The sequence below is a fragment of the Vicia villosa genome, linkage group LG7 (genome assembly GCF_029867415.1).
Source record: "Vicia villosa cultivar HV-30 ecotype Madison, WI linkage group LG7, Vvil1.0, whole genome shotgun sequence".
Lineage (NCBI taxonomy): Eukaryota > Viridiplantae > Streptophyta > Magnoliopsida > Fabales > Fabaceae > Vicia > Vicia villosa.
In genome coordinates, this window is record NC_081186.1 from 69,886,880 (window position 1) to 69,904,502 (window position 17,623).

A 17,623-nucleotide genomic window follows, 5' to 3' on the forward strand; every position below is an offset into this window, starting at 1 on the left:
TTCAAAGTTTCGATTATAAAAAGATCTACACTTAATCAATGAATCGCTATCAAGACAAAAACCTAACAACATACGTATCTAAAAAGCGATAAAACAACCTAATCATGCAATTTGTAGGAAATTAAAATGGAGAGAGAGAGAGAGAGAGAGAGAGATGACTTGTTGAACAAGTTATCTCAGTTGGTGTATGTTAGCATGCAAACCAGTTCTCAAGTTAGTTAAAAAGTTAGTTAGTAGCTTTATTTTTCAACTGTGTTTGTCTTATCTATTTCCAAGATTTAGTTTAATAAAATATATAAAACAAAGATCAGCCAAATCATTTCTTTAAGTTTTTCCAATTTATAAACTCCACATTTTATGAGTGATAAAATTCATTGAAGCCTCGCTGGTTAAATTGTTCCTCAAACGAACCCTCTAATATTAACGTATGTTTTGTCTATTTATGGCTTACAACGTTTTGCCACAAAATTTTTGTTGTTGTAATTGTTTTAAACTCTTTTGCCACCACATTTATTTTGCTTTATTAGTTTTAAACATTTTGATACTACTTTATAAATTGTTCTATATATACTCAATTGAATTCCATCATATTTATTTAACTAAGGAAGTAGGAGAAGACCTAGAAATAAGGGAATTAAAGGGGAAAATGAATATTCACTTGAGTATTATCACATTAACTTGGTTGATAGTGTCATTAGCTTCATATGTCACATCTCAACCAGACATTTTCAATATAAGAACATATGGTGCACCTAATGGAGACATAACCAATGTAAGAACATGCTATAATTTATAACTAATACTGTCAATGACCGATGGTGGAATATGGATGAAGGCCGAAAATCCCTCGTTTAACAATGTTATAGCTGCCTATGGCTCACCATAGATAACAAATATTCTTTCACAATTTTTTATGACAATTTTTAATTTTTTATTATAAAAATGTGACGAATACGAGTTATAATTACATTGCATATATCATATGTTTTGTTTTCCATAACCTTTTGTGTTTTGTTTTGTTTTTAAGGCTTTGAAGAGTGCTTGGAAAGAGGCATGTGCATCAAAAATTCCAAGTAAAGTAGTGGTTCCAAATGGTTGGTACAAGTTGCAACAAATAGATCTTGAAGGACCTTGCAATGCTCCAATTGAAGTTCAAGTTCATGGGATGATTCTATCACCAAAAAATCCTTACAACCTCAATGGACAAGATCAATGGGTTAGATTTAAATATATTAATTTCCTTACTTTATCGGGTAAAGGAACATTTGATGGTCAAGGTGAAATGGCTTGGAAGAAAAATGATTGTGGAAAAAATACCAATTGCATAAGGTTTGCCATGGTAAGAAAATTACACATTTCTAAAATAATAATCATCATAATTTCGTTTGTGAAAAATTGTTTTATTTTGATGTACTTTTTTGTGTGTGCAGAATTTTGGTTTCTCTTTCCTCAACAATTCACTTATTAAAGACATAATCTCAAAAGACAGCAAATATTTTCATGCCAATGTTTTTGGATGCAACAATGTTACATTTAATAACTTCAATGTCAATGCGCCCGAAAACAGTCCAAATACTGATGGAATTCACATTGGAAGATCAACTAAAATAAATATCATTAACTCGAACATTGGCACCGGCGACGATTGCATCTCTCTCGGCGATGGTTGCAGAAAAATCGTCATTCGAAATGTGACATGTGGACCAGGGCATGGTTTTAGTGTTGGAAGCTTAGGAAAATATGATAATGAAGAACCAGTTGTTGATCTCACAGTGAAAAATTGCACGCTAAATAATACAGATAATAGTGTGAGGATCAAAACATGGCCTGGTACTTCAGTTATTTCTATTGCATCTCATATGCATTTTGAAGATATTGTTATGGTTAATGTTAGCAATCCGATTATTATTGATCAAGAGTATTGTCCTTGGAACCAGTGCTCAAAAAAGGTATTTCTCCAACTAAATATTACTTTTCTTTGCAATTTAATAATTAAAAAAATTATTAATTTAATTACTAAAATATTATCCTCTTTCCAATTTAGCATAGCTCATAAAAATAATAAATCATCTTACAAGAATATAAAAATAGATAATTTTCGCCTATAAAATATATGAAAAGTCAATCGCCAAACATTTAATTTTAACGTATGAATTAAATTTATGAGATTGTTATATTTTTTTAATCCATACAAAATTCATTTTATTAAAGTTTAAATAATACTAACTTTTATTCTAATGTCATACTTAAGATTTTTATAGTCACAATTTAAACATTCACAAAGTGAATATATAAGTTAGTAGATTATCCAGCTTTTTATCTAACAATTAATGTGATGATTGCATTGACGAATGAAAATTGTGACTCTAGCAAATTTAATTTCTATATCTCACATGTATTTTTATAAAACATTCAAACGATGTTTAATCTTTAATGAGGAGTATTTTTAAGAATAAAAATAAAATATTTAACCATTTTTATTATTGTTTGATTTTGTTAATTGAACAATAGACTTATGCAAATGAAAATAATGTTTATACAAGTCTATCTTGAAATATATTGTGTGCATATAGTCATAGTCATTATATTTATTTTAATATTTTTGATTGGGTAATATTTATTTTTATTTTTCACACAAATGATAATTTTGATTTTTGTTTTTAATATTAATATTTTACTTGAATTGTTGTAGAGTCCATCAAAAATAAAAATAAGGAAAGTGCTCTTCAAAAAAATTAGAGGAACTTCTGCAACTCAAGAAGGAGTGACTTTGATTTGTAGTCAGGGTGTGCCATGTAAAAATGTGGTACTCAATGACGTAGATTTAAGTTTCAATGGGTCTAAAGTAACTGCTAAATGTTTAAATGTAAATCCCAAAATTCGAAGAAAAGCACCCATTTGTAAATACAATAGATAGAGTAACTGTTAAATATAATCACTGAATTTTGTTGTTTGTCCATATTTCTCTTTCTAAAACTCAATATGTTGTTTGAACTTTGCACTCCATGTCTCAAATTTACTTTTAATTTTATGATTAAAAAAATTTAGTTCTAAAAGTTTGAAACAATTATAAATCATCACATCTCATAATTGAATTGACTCTAACAATATTTAAACTTAAAAATAATAATAAATTTATCTTTTAACAATAAAGCTGAACTGAAATAATGTAATATCTCAGCCTAAATCATGGATTAAAGGACTAAATATTTCATAAATTAATGGAATTTGGAGGTTAAAGGTAAAATAGTCATTTTACAACAAAGAACATTTAGGTCATTTCTCAATGATATCACTTGGTACCTTAAGACGAGTTAAGATGCAATTTAATTAAGGCAAGAGCTTAAGTCCTTAAATCAAAGTATGGACAAAAAGGTTAAATAATAAAATTCATGTTTAAAGGAAGGACATTCTGATGTATAGAAGTTACTGATTTGAGAACTTAGAAACATGTGAGAAAGAGAGAGCAGGGTAACTGCAAGTTCATCTTAATTATGATCATCCCAATTCTTCTATGGTCACTATCGTGAAGCAAAAATAATGTTGCAAGAATAGTCAACTAGAGTTAGAAGAGAAAAATCTCAACACTCAATCAAGCCTTTGATATGTTAGAATCTTCATCACCTTTTTGAAAAATCTTGAGGAAGAAAGTTGGAAGAATTGGTGATGAAAGTTTGAATCTTATGTGGAGCTTAGATGAACTTATTTGTTCTTAACTACAAAAACCAGTAAAAATCACATCTTTGTCATGGAACTAACACTAAAACATACAACAAAAACTGGAAAAAAAATTTAAACCAAAATCTATTTTGTCGAAAAAAATGCAAGGAAAAGACAAATCAAGAGTGTTAGTTATAAAAACATGTCTAAAATTATGGAAAAACATGTAAATAATATTGTTAGCCAAAAACAAAATATTAAGCTAAAACATGAATGCAATATTGTTTAAAAATGAAACGGCTGAAAATGAAAAAACCATAAAAAATTTGTATTTTTTACCTTTTATAGATCTAATTAAACTTTCTTCTATCTATTTTACCTACAAATCCTTTGTTGTTGTTGATGATGAAAGAAGTTAGAACCTCTGAGATTAAACATGAAGAATCTGAAGAAAGAAAAAAAAGTGAAATTAAAAATCAAATGGATCTTATGAAATAGAGAAAAGAAAGTAGAAAGAATAAAAACAGGAAGAAGGGGAAAAGTTAGAAGAAGGGAGAAGAAAAGAAAGAGGATTGGTGAGAGAGAGAGAGAGAGAGAGAATAATCGTGAAAGGGGAAGAAAGAGAGAATCAGTGAGAGAAAAAAAAAAAGAAATAAATGGTAAAACCTAAAAGAAGGAAGGCTGGGGAAGCTATCCACGTGGAACGTTAGTGAGCAAGTAGGGCATTTTGGTCTTTTCCAAACCATTCAATTTTCTTACATGATAGATGTGAGAGTAACATGTAAAGGGCGTTATTGGTAATATGTGGACAACAAAGTATAAAAAGGGATTTAATTAGTAAGTTACGATTTTACCCTTTTTGTTGTGTAAAAAAAATTTAAGCAAAGGACATAATAGAGAGATTGATCAATTCTTTAATAATGATAAGATAGTAGAGTAGATAGTAGATGATAAGATAGTAGAAGATCTCAGTATATTATACCGTGAATGAATTACCATGAAACTGAAACATTATCCAATTAGTTTTTTCATATAATACGCTACTATATTTGAAGGGAAAAATAAATAAAAGAAGATAATGAAGATATGGAACCAAAGCCTATTAAAAATGATAGCAAAAAACACAATAATTTATCAAGTGAAAGGTTTTCTGCATTATTATAATTTATAACTAGTAAGAGACCCGTGCTCCCGCACGGGTAATTTAATTATAATATTGTATAAAGGGTTAAATATATTTTTAGTCCTTATAAAATTACTCAAAATAGATTTTAGTCCCTTTAAAAAAAATATTGACTTTTAATCCCTATAAAATTACTTTTGCATTCAGTTTTAGTCTTTGTAGAGGGACCAAAAGTGAATGCAAAAGTAATTTTATAAGGACTAAAAGTCAATATATTTTTTATAGGGACTAAAAGCCAAAATTGAGATGTTTATAGGGACAAAAAACATATTTAACCCTTGTATAAATAATTAAAAAATATATTTAGTAATTTAGAACTTTTAAATGATAATCATGAAATAACATATGAATGAGTCTTAATGTCATAACACTTAGTATCAAATATAAATGTAAAATTTTAGATAATAAATGCATAATTTGAAATTATTTACTTTTTAAAAATGAACAATAATCATATAGATTGAATCATATTTTTTTTTTTTTTGAAAAGCCAATAAATTTTATTAGAAGCCAGGCATAAGTAATGCCTGCATAATAGAATTGTTTGATACATACACCAGAACATAATACACAAATGCTAAGTAAAAGATAAAACTAGCCCTGTTCTTCCAATAGCACCTAATTCTGTCACTTTAAAGGTTCTAACACCAGACCAAGAATGAACACCAACAACAGCATATCAAATCTTCACACCACCAAATCCTGCAGATATATGTTAACAGCCAGCCCAAAATTATACTGTTGCAGCACCATTACCACCGCCTATCCGTATAACCGAACTATACGCAGCGCAGAAAATAGTAAAATACAGCATTCCCGCTCCGACCCTAATTTACGCGAATTATTCTATGTCCAATTGCTTCTTCCTTTGCTAACACAGACAAAATAAAACCCTCCAATTCCACGACATTTGAGCGATAGCAGATCCGTTTACACCAGACGGGAACCACAAGCGGTGCAGTCTTGATGATCTCGCTCTTCGCCAACCTCTCTGATGCAAGGAGTAACGGCTTCATGCTTCCTACGTACATGCGAAGCACCAGTCCATATCCTTATACAAAACAGACTACCACTTCTTTTTTCTCAACATTTCAGAGTTTCAGTTCTTGCTATAATTGCTATGTGTCTTGCTATACATCAGGCCCACCCCCTATACCAGACGTCGACGACCGAAATCGACTATTCGCATCTCCACCCTATGCATTCTTTTGGATATGACATCCACTGGTTTAATCCGTAATTAAATCCCTTGATATTTGCCTTTAACCATCTCCAAGATAACACCTGAATTTCTTCAATGCAGTTGATTTGTACTCTGCCTGGCTTACCAAAAATCTTCTCATTTCTCCTCTTCCAGATGATCCATACGCACGCGAACCAGATGACTGCAAATCTCTCCTTTAGGATTCTGCCTCCATTGCTAAGACCTGCAAACTGAATAAAATTCTGCATTGCAGAATTATGAGAGACGAACGTGAAATTGAGCCATCTTAGGACCTCGCTCCATGCTGCTAAAGCTAACGGACATTCGAAGAAAATGTGAACCACACTTTCCTCTCTACCGCAGCCGAAAGGGCATGAATTATGAGATTCAACCAAGATGCCTCTTTTAACCAAATTATCTCTAGAGGGGATTCTATTAAGCCACATCCTCCACACCAAAACCGAAACTTTGAGAGGAACTAAGTTGTTCCATGCTGCCGCCAGCTCCCTATCTTCTGTCCTAATATTATGTGCCCTTTCCGTGATCACCACATATGCTTCTTTGACCGTATAACCGTTCCTAAACCAGTTCCACCTATCCTTGACACTCTCCTTCAGAGTAAACCTTTGAATCATTGCCTTAATCTCCTCCACCTTCCTTACTTCTTCCTCATCTAGGTTATGTTCCCAACTTCCATTCCAGACTAAACCCCCTCCATTTTCTGACCTATTCAACTCTCCTACTTTGGCTTTTTTATCACTAGCCTTACTATACAGTTCAGGATATTTCTTCTTTAAACTGCCCCCTTCCAACCAGGGGTCCTCCCACATTAGAGTATCCTTTCCGTCGCCAACTTCTCTAATTAAATTACTTTCGAACCATCCACCTCCAAATCCGCCTTCCTCCTTATCCAGGGATAATAGATCCCTCCACCATAATGATTTGAATTTATCATTCTTTTCTCCTATAGATCCTCTCTGCCCATACTTACACTCTAACACTCTAGCCCATAATGTGTCCTTTTCTATTAGAAGCCTCCACTTCCACTTACCTACTAAGGCTAAATTAAACGCTTTCAAGTTTTTTATTCCCAAACCTCCTTTCTCCTTCTCCCTACAGACCCTATCCCACTGAACCCAACTCACTTTCCTTTTCTCTACTCCCCCGCCCCACAGAAAATTCTTAAATAAAGATTCCAGTTTTGAAATTATACCAGACGGAGCCTTGAAGAAAGAAAGATAGTAGACAGGTAACGCAAACAAGACCGACTTTAAGAGGATAATACGACCTCCAATTGAAAGATGAGAATTGTTCCAAAAAGACAATCTGCGTCTCACTGTTTGTATCACCGGTTGCCAAACTCCCTCCCTACGATGATTTCCTCCAACACTAATCCCAAGATACTTGAACGGAACTCCTCCCACCTTACAATTTAATACCAACGCCGCCTCCTCCAGCCATTCTTGATGAATATTCACACCGATTAGAGAACTCTTATGGAAGTTTACTTTCAGTCCCGACACTAGTTCGAACAAATGAAGGATTGCCTTAATTGCCCAAACATTAGTCCAGCTTCTCTTACCCACTATGATAGTGTCGTCTGCATATTGGATATGAGACACTTTCACCTCACCATTACCGAACTCGTACTCCTCAAAAAGATTCCTTTGCACGCTCTTATCCATCATTAAATTAAATCCCTCAGCTGTTAGCAGAAATAAGAACGGAGATAACGGATCCCCTTGCCTCAATCCTCTCCCCATATAAAACTCTTTGGTAGGGCTTCCGTTCACTAGCACTGAAATAGCTGAAGTTCTTAGACATTCGTTGATCCATTTTCTCCACTTTGTACTGAAACCAGTCCTCTCCATCATATAATCAAGGAATGTCCAGTCCACTGAATCATATGCCTTTTCGAAGTCTACTTTGAACAAGACAGCCTCTCGTTTCCTCCTCTTGGCATCGTCTACCAACTCATTTGCTATAAGGATACCATCTCCAATTTGACGCCCCTCCAAAAATGCAAATTGTGATTTTGAAATTACCTTGTGCACTACTTTCTTCAGCCTGTTTGCAAGAAGCTTAGCTAACACCTTGTACATGCACCCGATTAATGATATCGGCCGAAACTCTTTCAACATCACTGGATTCTCCACTTTAGGAATCAAGGTGATAAAGGAACTATTGGATCCCTTAACCAATCTTCCGTTTGTATGAAATTCTGAGACGAATCTAATGAAATCTCCCTTAAGCACATCCCAAAACTCTTTGATAAATTCAAAGTTTATTCCGTCCGGTCCGGGACTTTTCGAGCTATCACAGTCCCAGACTGATTTCCTTATTTCTTCATCCGAAAACTCAGCAACTAAGAATGCATTATCCTCCTCTCCAATCTGTTTGAAGTCAAATTCCTTTAAAATTGGTCTATTTTCTCTACAACCTCTGAACGACAAAGATGGCGGCAGGGGTTAGAAAAATGGCGGCAGGGGTTAGAAAAATGTGCACTAATAAGATGAACTGCTACCATCTTACATCTATTCAAATTTTTGGCTTAGTTTGTACACTTTATAGGAAGAATAAACTTGTTTTGATGAAACAGTATCTCACTGCCAGCAATTACTGAAAACCTTTGTTCACCAATAATTTTTTGTTGGACTAACTTACATGTCACCCACCATCTCCACTATTTTCCTCATCACTCATGAGTGCCCTATGACTCATAAGTGCTCTCGTTGAAAATATTAGCTCATTTTAAATATGCAAGATAGAGTTTAATCTACATGATATATTAAACTTGAAGGGACTGATTCTAGAATGATATGTTAACTTTTTTAATTCATTTGTGTCATATAATTTTATTGTCTTTTGTGACACCTCTCTAAACTCATTTTTAAAATTACATACTTTTACAAATTGTACATCCCTATTACATCCATACACATATTATTATAAATTACATATATGTATAATTAATATATTTAACATACATAAAAACTCAAACTATTAAAATTTCATTTTATTTAATACATACAAATTAAATTAATCAAATTTCAAATAATTTGATTAAAAAACTATGAGAGCTTATTTAATTCCTAAAAAATAATTTTAATTATTTTTTAAAATAATTAGATACAGAAAATATAAGACCTAAATTAATTGCTATAAAAATGAAAATAATTTTTAGTCTTTTAATATAAGTGATAACATTATCACTACTTAAATGCTAAAAAAAAGATAATCGATTATGTAGAGACAATTATAAAAATATAACTTATCATATTTTTCATATACTAATTATTATTATTTTTATCTATATTTTTTGCCTATCAATATTTAAAAACAATAATATCCTTTTTAAAATATAATTTTTAATTATAAAAGCGGTTATATGTTCCAAAATTTTAACTTCAAATATTAAATCTCATATAATATTAAAAAGTTATGAAATGATTATTTTAAATTTAACTTATAATTTTTAAATGGACAAATAAATGCCTCAAATTGTGTTTAAAATATTATTTTGAATTATAATTGCAGATGCATATTACAAAATTAAATCATAAATTTTTAACAATCATTTATAATTTACTATACAAAAATATCTAATAATATATTGTTAAATTGTAAATAATTGAAATTGATGGGCTAATTCAATTTAATATCAATGATAATTATTGGAAATGACACTTTAGGTACCAAAATCATTGTCCAACCGCTAGAGATTCATTCAATTGTCGTACTCACTTCCTTTTTAAACTACAAATTCGATATAAAATAGAGGGTTTTATCTAGGATTTTATTGTTAACCTTCATGAATGGTTACATAGAGTGTAAGTAGTTTGCATGTGAAATGTTTTTTATCCACGAAACAATGAAGAACAAACATTCTTAAAAAAAAAGGAAATATTAAAATAAAATATTGAAATTCTTTACACTAATTTCACGTTTTAAAATTAAATTGCAATGTCTTAAGTATATCTATAATTCAAACATATTTCTTTTCACTTAAATCTTTACTCTGTCTTTTTATCACATTTATCTTATCATCTAATTATGTCTTGAATCATTAGTAGATTTTGAATTTTGAACAATCTTAAAAAATAAATTGCACAATTAATCTTAAGTGAAAACCTTACAATATTAAAGTTAAGTACGGTCACTTGTAAAGTATTTAATATTTATTTTTTAACTCAATGTAAGCTGTTTTAAAACTTGGACCAACTCGGTTGGTCGGACCTGTAATGCCCCAGAATACTTTCATGATTATCGACTGACCCCACAAATCAACACGAGTCTTTTTAGCTTCATTTGTCCTCACTCACACGCTTTCTGAGAAACTTCCTAGAAAATGTGTGAGTGGGGACAAATCATATTGAAAAGACCTGTGTTGATTTGTGGGGTCAGTCAATAATCTCAAAAGCAGTTTAGGGCGTTATAGGACGGTTCAAATCGTGAATTAGAGGGTACGACACGTTAAAAATATCAAAAGATCGAATATGCAATTGATTCGATAAAAACTGATATGACTCGACCGATTCAGCAATCAAACCGGTGGATCAATGAGTTTGTTTGAATCAACAGATTGCTGTTTTAACATATTTTGCAAGGAGTGAAAAAATCCAAAATTGAAACAACACCTTCTCTCGTGTCTCGACTTAAAATATGAAATTTTCATAATCTTAAAAATTTAACTCTCATCCATTATTCCACCTCAAACTCTTCACTCTCATAACTAATCTCATTTATTATTATGGGATTAATTCTTGTTATTTAATTCCATTTTTATTATTATTGAATTTATTACCTTTATTTATTTACAATTGTTATTGTTATTCAATTTTATTGTTACATTTTTACTTTCCATTTAACATTTATGATTTGATTTAGTGAGTTTGCTAAAGGTTAATGACTTATTATTTTGTTCTTGTTTGATATTAAGATTGATACTTAAATGATTTTGTATATGAAATAATGATTATATATAACAATAATTTGTGTTACTGGCAGGTTATTAGAAAGGTTATTAGAAAAGAATTTATCTTTAATTGATATGAATTTCATTATTGGATTTATTAAGTTATTGAGTTTGATTTTGGTGTGTATATTATTTTTCACATAACTATATTTTTACTTCAAGTTTTTTATGTCAATTTTTATTTTTATTTTTATATATCTATTATCTTTGGTTGATGTCCTATTGTTGTAAATTGAGAAGTAAATTCATCACATAATTTTCTTCAAGAGCAAAATGGAGTTTTCTTCCAAAGTTTTGAACTAGGTCATGATAGATTTTTTTAGGGTCATTACAAAGGTTTGCATTTCACCAGTCTCTTGGCTTCGGGATAGATGAAATTGTCTTTCAAAGTTTAGAACTAGGTCACGGATGGTAACTCCTTTGAGGGACATTACAAAATGTTTTTATTTAACTAAGCTTTCAAATGCTATGTTTGGGAGTTTGAAGAGGAAGAGAGAACTTTGTAAAATAGGAAGAATTTGGTGAAAAGAATAAAAAGATTTTGGATAGGAGGGTTTTGGAGGGTTTGATTTTATTTATAACACCAAAAACCTCATAAAATAAAGGTACTCAAAAATTGTATTGAAAGAGGGTTTAGAAGAATTTTGGAGGGCTTACATAAATTTTTTCAAATATCTTTTAGGTTGTTATACTATTTGGAGATGATTCCCACAAGCGGCGTCAGTATTCTCTATTGAAATAGAGAATGGATGAGAGGTTAAAGATATCCATCATGAAAAAGTTTTTGGTACGGTGGTTGAATTCTCTAGCAATTAAAGAGAAGTGTATGTCGGATTAACACTTCAATGCTCAATTAGTATTTGAGAGAAATAAAAATATACATGTGTGAATAAGAAAAATACCAAAACATGACTCTGAGTCATACTTATACATATATGAATCACCTCACTACACCTATAATTGCATGCAACAAAGAAAATAAAAACTTAATATTCTAAGCGCAAATCATCTTTATAGGAAAATATGTTAGATATTGGTATGATAATCCCGGATATCTTCAAGAATCGTGTTTGTTCACTTTCCGAACAAAGTATTTCGACCCTATTCTTGTTTGGGTTCACGAAATCTTTGCGGGGATAATTCTCGAAGAACAATCTGTTTCTGACAATGGAGAACAGATCAGAATATAGAGGAAGTATCTTTTTTCGTATTCGAAACCGAGGCCAAATGACTCCTTATATAGGAGATCAACAATAGAAACCGAAATGACACACCTGTTCGGTAAAAACAATTATGTTGGTTGGGAAACGACGCACCTGTTCGGTAAAACGGTTATGTCAGTTGGGAAAGGGTGCTGCCCCGCATCCCGCCAGGGGCTCCACCCCTTGGAACCCCGTTTCTATTATTCGTATTCAATTGCACGTTTGGCTCTACGAGCGTGCACTCCGCACTACCCTAATTCGTTTCAAGCTTAACGCATAATTGCATCGGCCTACAGTAAATCACATTATTACCAAAATACATTGATGACACTAAAATCACCAACAAAATATATTCTCATAAATGCACTTATTAGTAAATATGTGTCTAGTTTTAGTCCTACTCCTACCTTAAAACTGCTTCTGTTTTTATCTTACTCTAAGCATCTTTGTTTCTTTTCTCTATTTAAACAAAAATTATTTTTAAATTAAAAAAATTATTAGTTAAAATGACATTAGTTATAGTTACCCTAGGTTATTTAAATTAAAAGTAGTTTGGAAAGTGTGCCTAATGGTTTGAATTGGCACTAAAATAAATTGTTTGTGCCATTTTTTTAAGTAATCCTTTTATATATGTTAAGGTCATGGTCAAGTAATTTGACATGAATATCTTAGAAACCTCTGTTTTTTTCTGTCTTATATTATACTTGTTACTATAATAAATTGTATTGAATTCTAAAAAATCAAATTACAAATTGTTATAAACTTTCTAAAATATTGTTACATTATTTGAGAATCGGAGTTAAGCATAATTTATGTATAATACTCATTTTTTTATTTTCACGACACGTCTTTTTTAAAAGACAAAATCGAACAATATTTCATAGTTGTAATGAATTGACTTGAATGCAAATTATATGCCAACACAACATTAATTTTCAAATTGTAGAACAACGTTGTGATGGAGAAGTTTGTTAACAACCAATCAAAAGACCAATAACAAAAATTCCAATGACAAACTTTAAGTTTAGAGTTTGTTCATGAATTTGTTGTGGTGTATATGTCATCTCTTTGACTTTAAATAAGTGGATTACTGTGTATCCAATCCATTGAATAATTGGTAAATATGTTAGATGAGAATCGTTGTACTTTACAAAAAATAGTTAGACCAAACCCAATATCTGTTGATGTGGTCACCAAGACCAACAGAAAAAAAAAAAAAAAAAAAAAACAAATTGTGACATTAAAAAAGGCATATTCAAATATCTTAGCTTCTAAAAGTGTCTTGGTTGATGGAGATAACTACTTTATGTGACCCACAAGAAAAATCATAGAACTTTTGGCAGCTTCTTTTGGTTTTTTGGTGTAGACTATTAATCTTAATTTTGAATGAAATTACTAGTAAATTAGTGTAAGAATTTAAAGGTAAAAAATATGAAACTCATATCTAATGAAATGAAATTAGAAAAATATTTTTAATTTTCTTTCTTTAATTTGATTTTGGGAACTTTCATAAAAATTTTTGAAGGATTTTCACCGACTTTAAAAATAATTTGATTTCTATATTTTAATAATAACTAATAAAAAGCTAAAAATTAACTATAAAATAAAATAATATCAAGACATTATGTTAAACTTTATATAAAAGTATGTATAGTAACATTTATAATATGATACAAGGGATCAAATATAACATCAACTAATTTTTTACGATTTTTAAATAAATAAATAAATTTTTTATTTTTACAAAATAATTATTGATTAATAAATAAATATTGTCATCTAAAATTAAGCTGTCGTTTAATAAATACATTTAATTCAACATAGTTTCACAAATGCAATTTCAGATATACTATGTAATGATTTTTTATATTGCTAAAATTGCATTGTGACTACAATTGAAACTTTATCATGAATACTATTTAATTTAAAATCACGTTTATTTTAAGTTTATTTTATTCAACCAACTTGTTAAAAGGACTTAACAACAAAGAGCACCATACTATATAAGATTGTTCCATCCTCCTCAATTTGCATATTGAGTTTCACCAATTTGCTAGGTAGCTTCTGTGCATATTTCTGTGCAAGCAAGCTAGCCAAGACAATTCAAAGAAGTAACCATGACCGCGATATCGTCTACAATCATATTCCTACTAGCTGCATATTGCATGCTTCCCCTTTCAGTAGAAGCCATGGTTCGCCACTATAAATTCAACGTAAGCGCGTTAATTAATTACATTTCCTGTGTTATTAATCAAGTTTATTAACTCGGTTAAGTTAGAACGCATGCATACAAGAATTCTAAGGACATTTTGGTTTTGTTTTCTGAATGAATAATGTTAATGTTAATAATTTAGGTTGTGATGAAGAATGCGACAAGAATGTGTTCAACCAAACCCATTGTAACTGTAAATGGGAAATTCCCCGGCCCGACAATTTACGCTAGAGAAGATGACACTGTTTTTGTAAAAGTAGTTAACCATGTCAAATACAATGTTAGCATCCATTGGTGAGTTTGTTACAATTCATAATCATGCAATTTCTGATATTCAATTTTTATATATGCACTAATTATTATTTTTTAATTATGATGAACTGATATTGAATAGGCATGGAATCAGACAGTTGAGAACAGGTTGGGCCGATGGGCCGGCTTACATAACCCAATGCCCGATTCAACCGGGCCAGGTGTATATGTACAATTTTACCCTCACAGGACAAAGAGGAACTCTTTGGTGGCATGCACATATACTCTGGCTTAGAGCCACTGTGCATGGTGCTATTGTCATTTTGCCTAAGCTTGGAGTACCTTACCCTTTTCCTAGACCACACATGGAACAAGTTATAATATTGAGTCAGTTTTTCTATTTTTTTTGTCACTAAATAATCTTCTTGAAATAGTTTAAGAATCATATTCCATAAATTTTACTATTTTTAATTTTTTTTTTATTTGGTTTAGGTGAATGGTGGAAATCAGATACTGAGGCTATAATAAACGAAGCTTTGAAATCTGGTTTGGCACCTAATGTCTCTGATGCTCACACAATCAATGGTCACCCAGGGCATGTTCAACATTGTGCTTCACAAGGTAAAATCTATGAAATTGGTGTCGCGATTCTTATTGAGCAGTGGCTAAAATGATTTGCAGACCACTTAAATACACGACATGGTATTGTAAATCCCAAACTGACCTTACTGCTACGATCTACTGAGATTCAGTAATTGTTGTTTGGATTTGTAAAAAAACAAAATACAAGAAATAAAATATGAATAAGATGTTATTAATTTGTCAAAAAATACTAACACGAAATTATGTTTATCAACTTTTTTCAATTATGCAGGAGGATTCAAACTTGAAGTTGAACCAGAAAAAACCTATTTGCTACGAATAGTAAATGCAGCACTAAATGAAGATCTATTCTTCAAAATCGCCGGACACAGATTAACAGTTGTTGAAGTTGATGCAGCATACACAAAACCATTCAAAACAGACACAATAGTAATAACACCAGGCCAAACAACAAATGTACTTCTCAAGACCAATCATCAATCTGGCAAATACATGGTAGCAGCTTCAACATTCATGGATGCACCAATTACCATCGACAACGTAACCGCCACAGCCACATTAAATTACCCAAATACCCTCGGTTCAACCGTCACAAAACTCACTTCACTCCCTCCAAGAAACTCAACAAAAATTGCTGAAAATTTCCTTGACTCACTAAAAAGTCTGAACTCCCCAAAATACCCTGCTAGAGTCCCTACAAAAATCGATCATTCATTGATTTTCACTGTTAGTCTTGGTGTTAACCCTTGTGCTACATGTGTGAATGGCAGTAGAGTTGTTGCAGCTATAAACAATGTTACATTTGTTATGCCTAAAATTTCTCTTCTTCAAGCACATTTTTTTAACATGAGTGGTGTTTTCAGTGATGATTTTCCGGAGAAACCGGAAATAGTGTATGATTTTACAGGGAAAAAACAGCCAACAAATCTTAGTACTAATAGAGGGACTCGGGTTTATAGACTCGCTTATAACTCAACTGTTCAGTTGGTTTTGCAAGATACTGGGATGATAACTCCTGAGAATCATCCTATTCATCTGCATGGATTCAATTTCTTTGTTGTTGGTAGAGGACAAGGGAATTTTAAGGCTAGAAAAGATGCTAAAAAGTTTAATTTGGTTGATCCTGTTGAGAGAAATACAGTTGGTGTTCCAGCCGGTGGATGGACTGCTATCAGATTCAGGGCTGATAATCCAGGTAAAGTTGTCAATTTAGTTTTTTTTGGAAAGTAAGGCTACAAAATTTTAATTGTGTTAGTTTGGTAATCTAATTATCATAATATCACTATTTCAAGATGTCGCGAATTCAAATTTGCGTCTCTACAATCAGATGTCTCTATACAGTTAATTATCAACTGTATTGCATTAACGTATTTAACATAAATGTTAGAAGGCTGTAAAATTTATAAAAAGAATAATAATTGAAGTTGGTTATTAGTATTAAAGATTCAAGTATCTCTATATCATAATTTTATCTTACATGATATATTGATATGTGGTGTTGATTTTGTTAGGGGTGTGGTTTATGCATTGCCATTTAGAAATTCACACAACATGGGGATTGAAGATGGCATTTGTTGTTGACAATGGTAAAGGACCAAATGAATCTTTACTTCCACCTCCAAGTGACTTTCCCAAGTGTTGAAAAATTAGTACAAGTTTACAATCTTTGCTTAAAGAGAAAGAGGAGAAAATACATACAAGGAAAACTCTACATATTCCAAACGAATAAACAATCAAAGCTAACTACAGCAAAGATTTTCTTGGAAAATAAAACCAACTAACATGTCCTCACTTTCTCTTTTTTTCTTTCTCATTTGATGTATTGTCCTCACTTTCTCTTTTTTTCTTTCAAATTTTTTCTCTTAAAGAATAATTTTGGTTTCATGTAATTATACAATAGTGCTAAGCAAAATACAAAAGATTATGCAAAGCAAATGTGATTTTATTTTCATTTAAACTCTTTATCTAGTCAATTTCAAGTTCGCACCAATGCGTTTACGAAGTATTGTCTGCTTTGGATCTGAAAATCTTAACGATTTTGTCCTTTAAAAAATGTGTTTCGTTGAGTTGAAGTCTATGAGTATTGTATATAAATTACGCTTAGTCTCCCAAACAATGTGAGACTATTTTAGCCAACCTGAAACAGTTTCCCCCAATTGAAGCTAAGGGGCGGAGTGCGAGCATGTAGGCCCGATCCTTCCTTCCGGGTACTAATGATTTGGTCAACTTCAAGTTCACATCACTGCAGCTACAAAGTATTGTCTTTTATTTCTTCGTGAAAACCATCACGACTTTGTGATTTAAAGATAAAATCGTTAGAATTTTTACGACT

At 31.3% G+C, this 17,623-nt stretch overlaps 2 protein-coding genes across 2 annotated transcripts; both read left to right on the forward strand.

The window, feature by feature from the left end:
- The first annotated feature begins 646 nt into the window (after nucleotides 1–646).
- Nucleotides 647–2,917, forward strand: LOC131619285 (polygalacturonase-like). Its single transcript, XM_058890399.1, has 4 exons — nucleotides 647–772; nucleotides 1,028–1,339; nucleotides 1,431–1,949; nucleotides 2,693–2,917. The coding sequence occupies exons 1-4, from the start codon at nucleotides 647–649 to the stop codon at nucleotides 2,915–2,917; spliced, it is 1,182 nt and encodes a 393-aa protein (XP_058746382.1).
- Nucleotides 2,918–14,273: 11,356 nt separating this feature from the next.
- On the forward strand, nucleotides 14,274–17,242 carry LOC131617385 (laccase-4-like). Its single transcript, XM_058888683.1, has 6 exons — nucleotides 14,274–14,437; nucleotides 14,579–14,730; nucleotides 14,831–15,075; nucleotides 15,181–15,309; nucleotides 15,563–16,486; nucleotides 16,803–17,242. The coding sequence occupies exons 1-6, from the start codon at nucleotides 14,342–14,344 to the stop codon at nucleotides 16,931–16,933; spliced, it is 1,677 nt and encodes a 558-aa protein (XP_058744666.1). The 5' UTR covers nucleotides 14,274–14,341; the 3' UTR covers nucleotides 16,934–17,242.
- The last annotated feature ends 381 nt before the right edge of the window (nucleotides 17,243–17,623 follow it).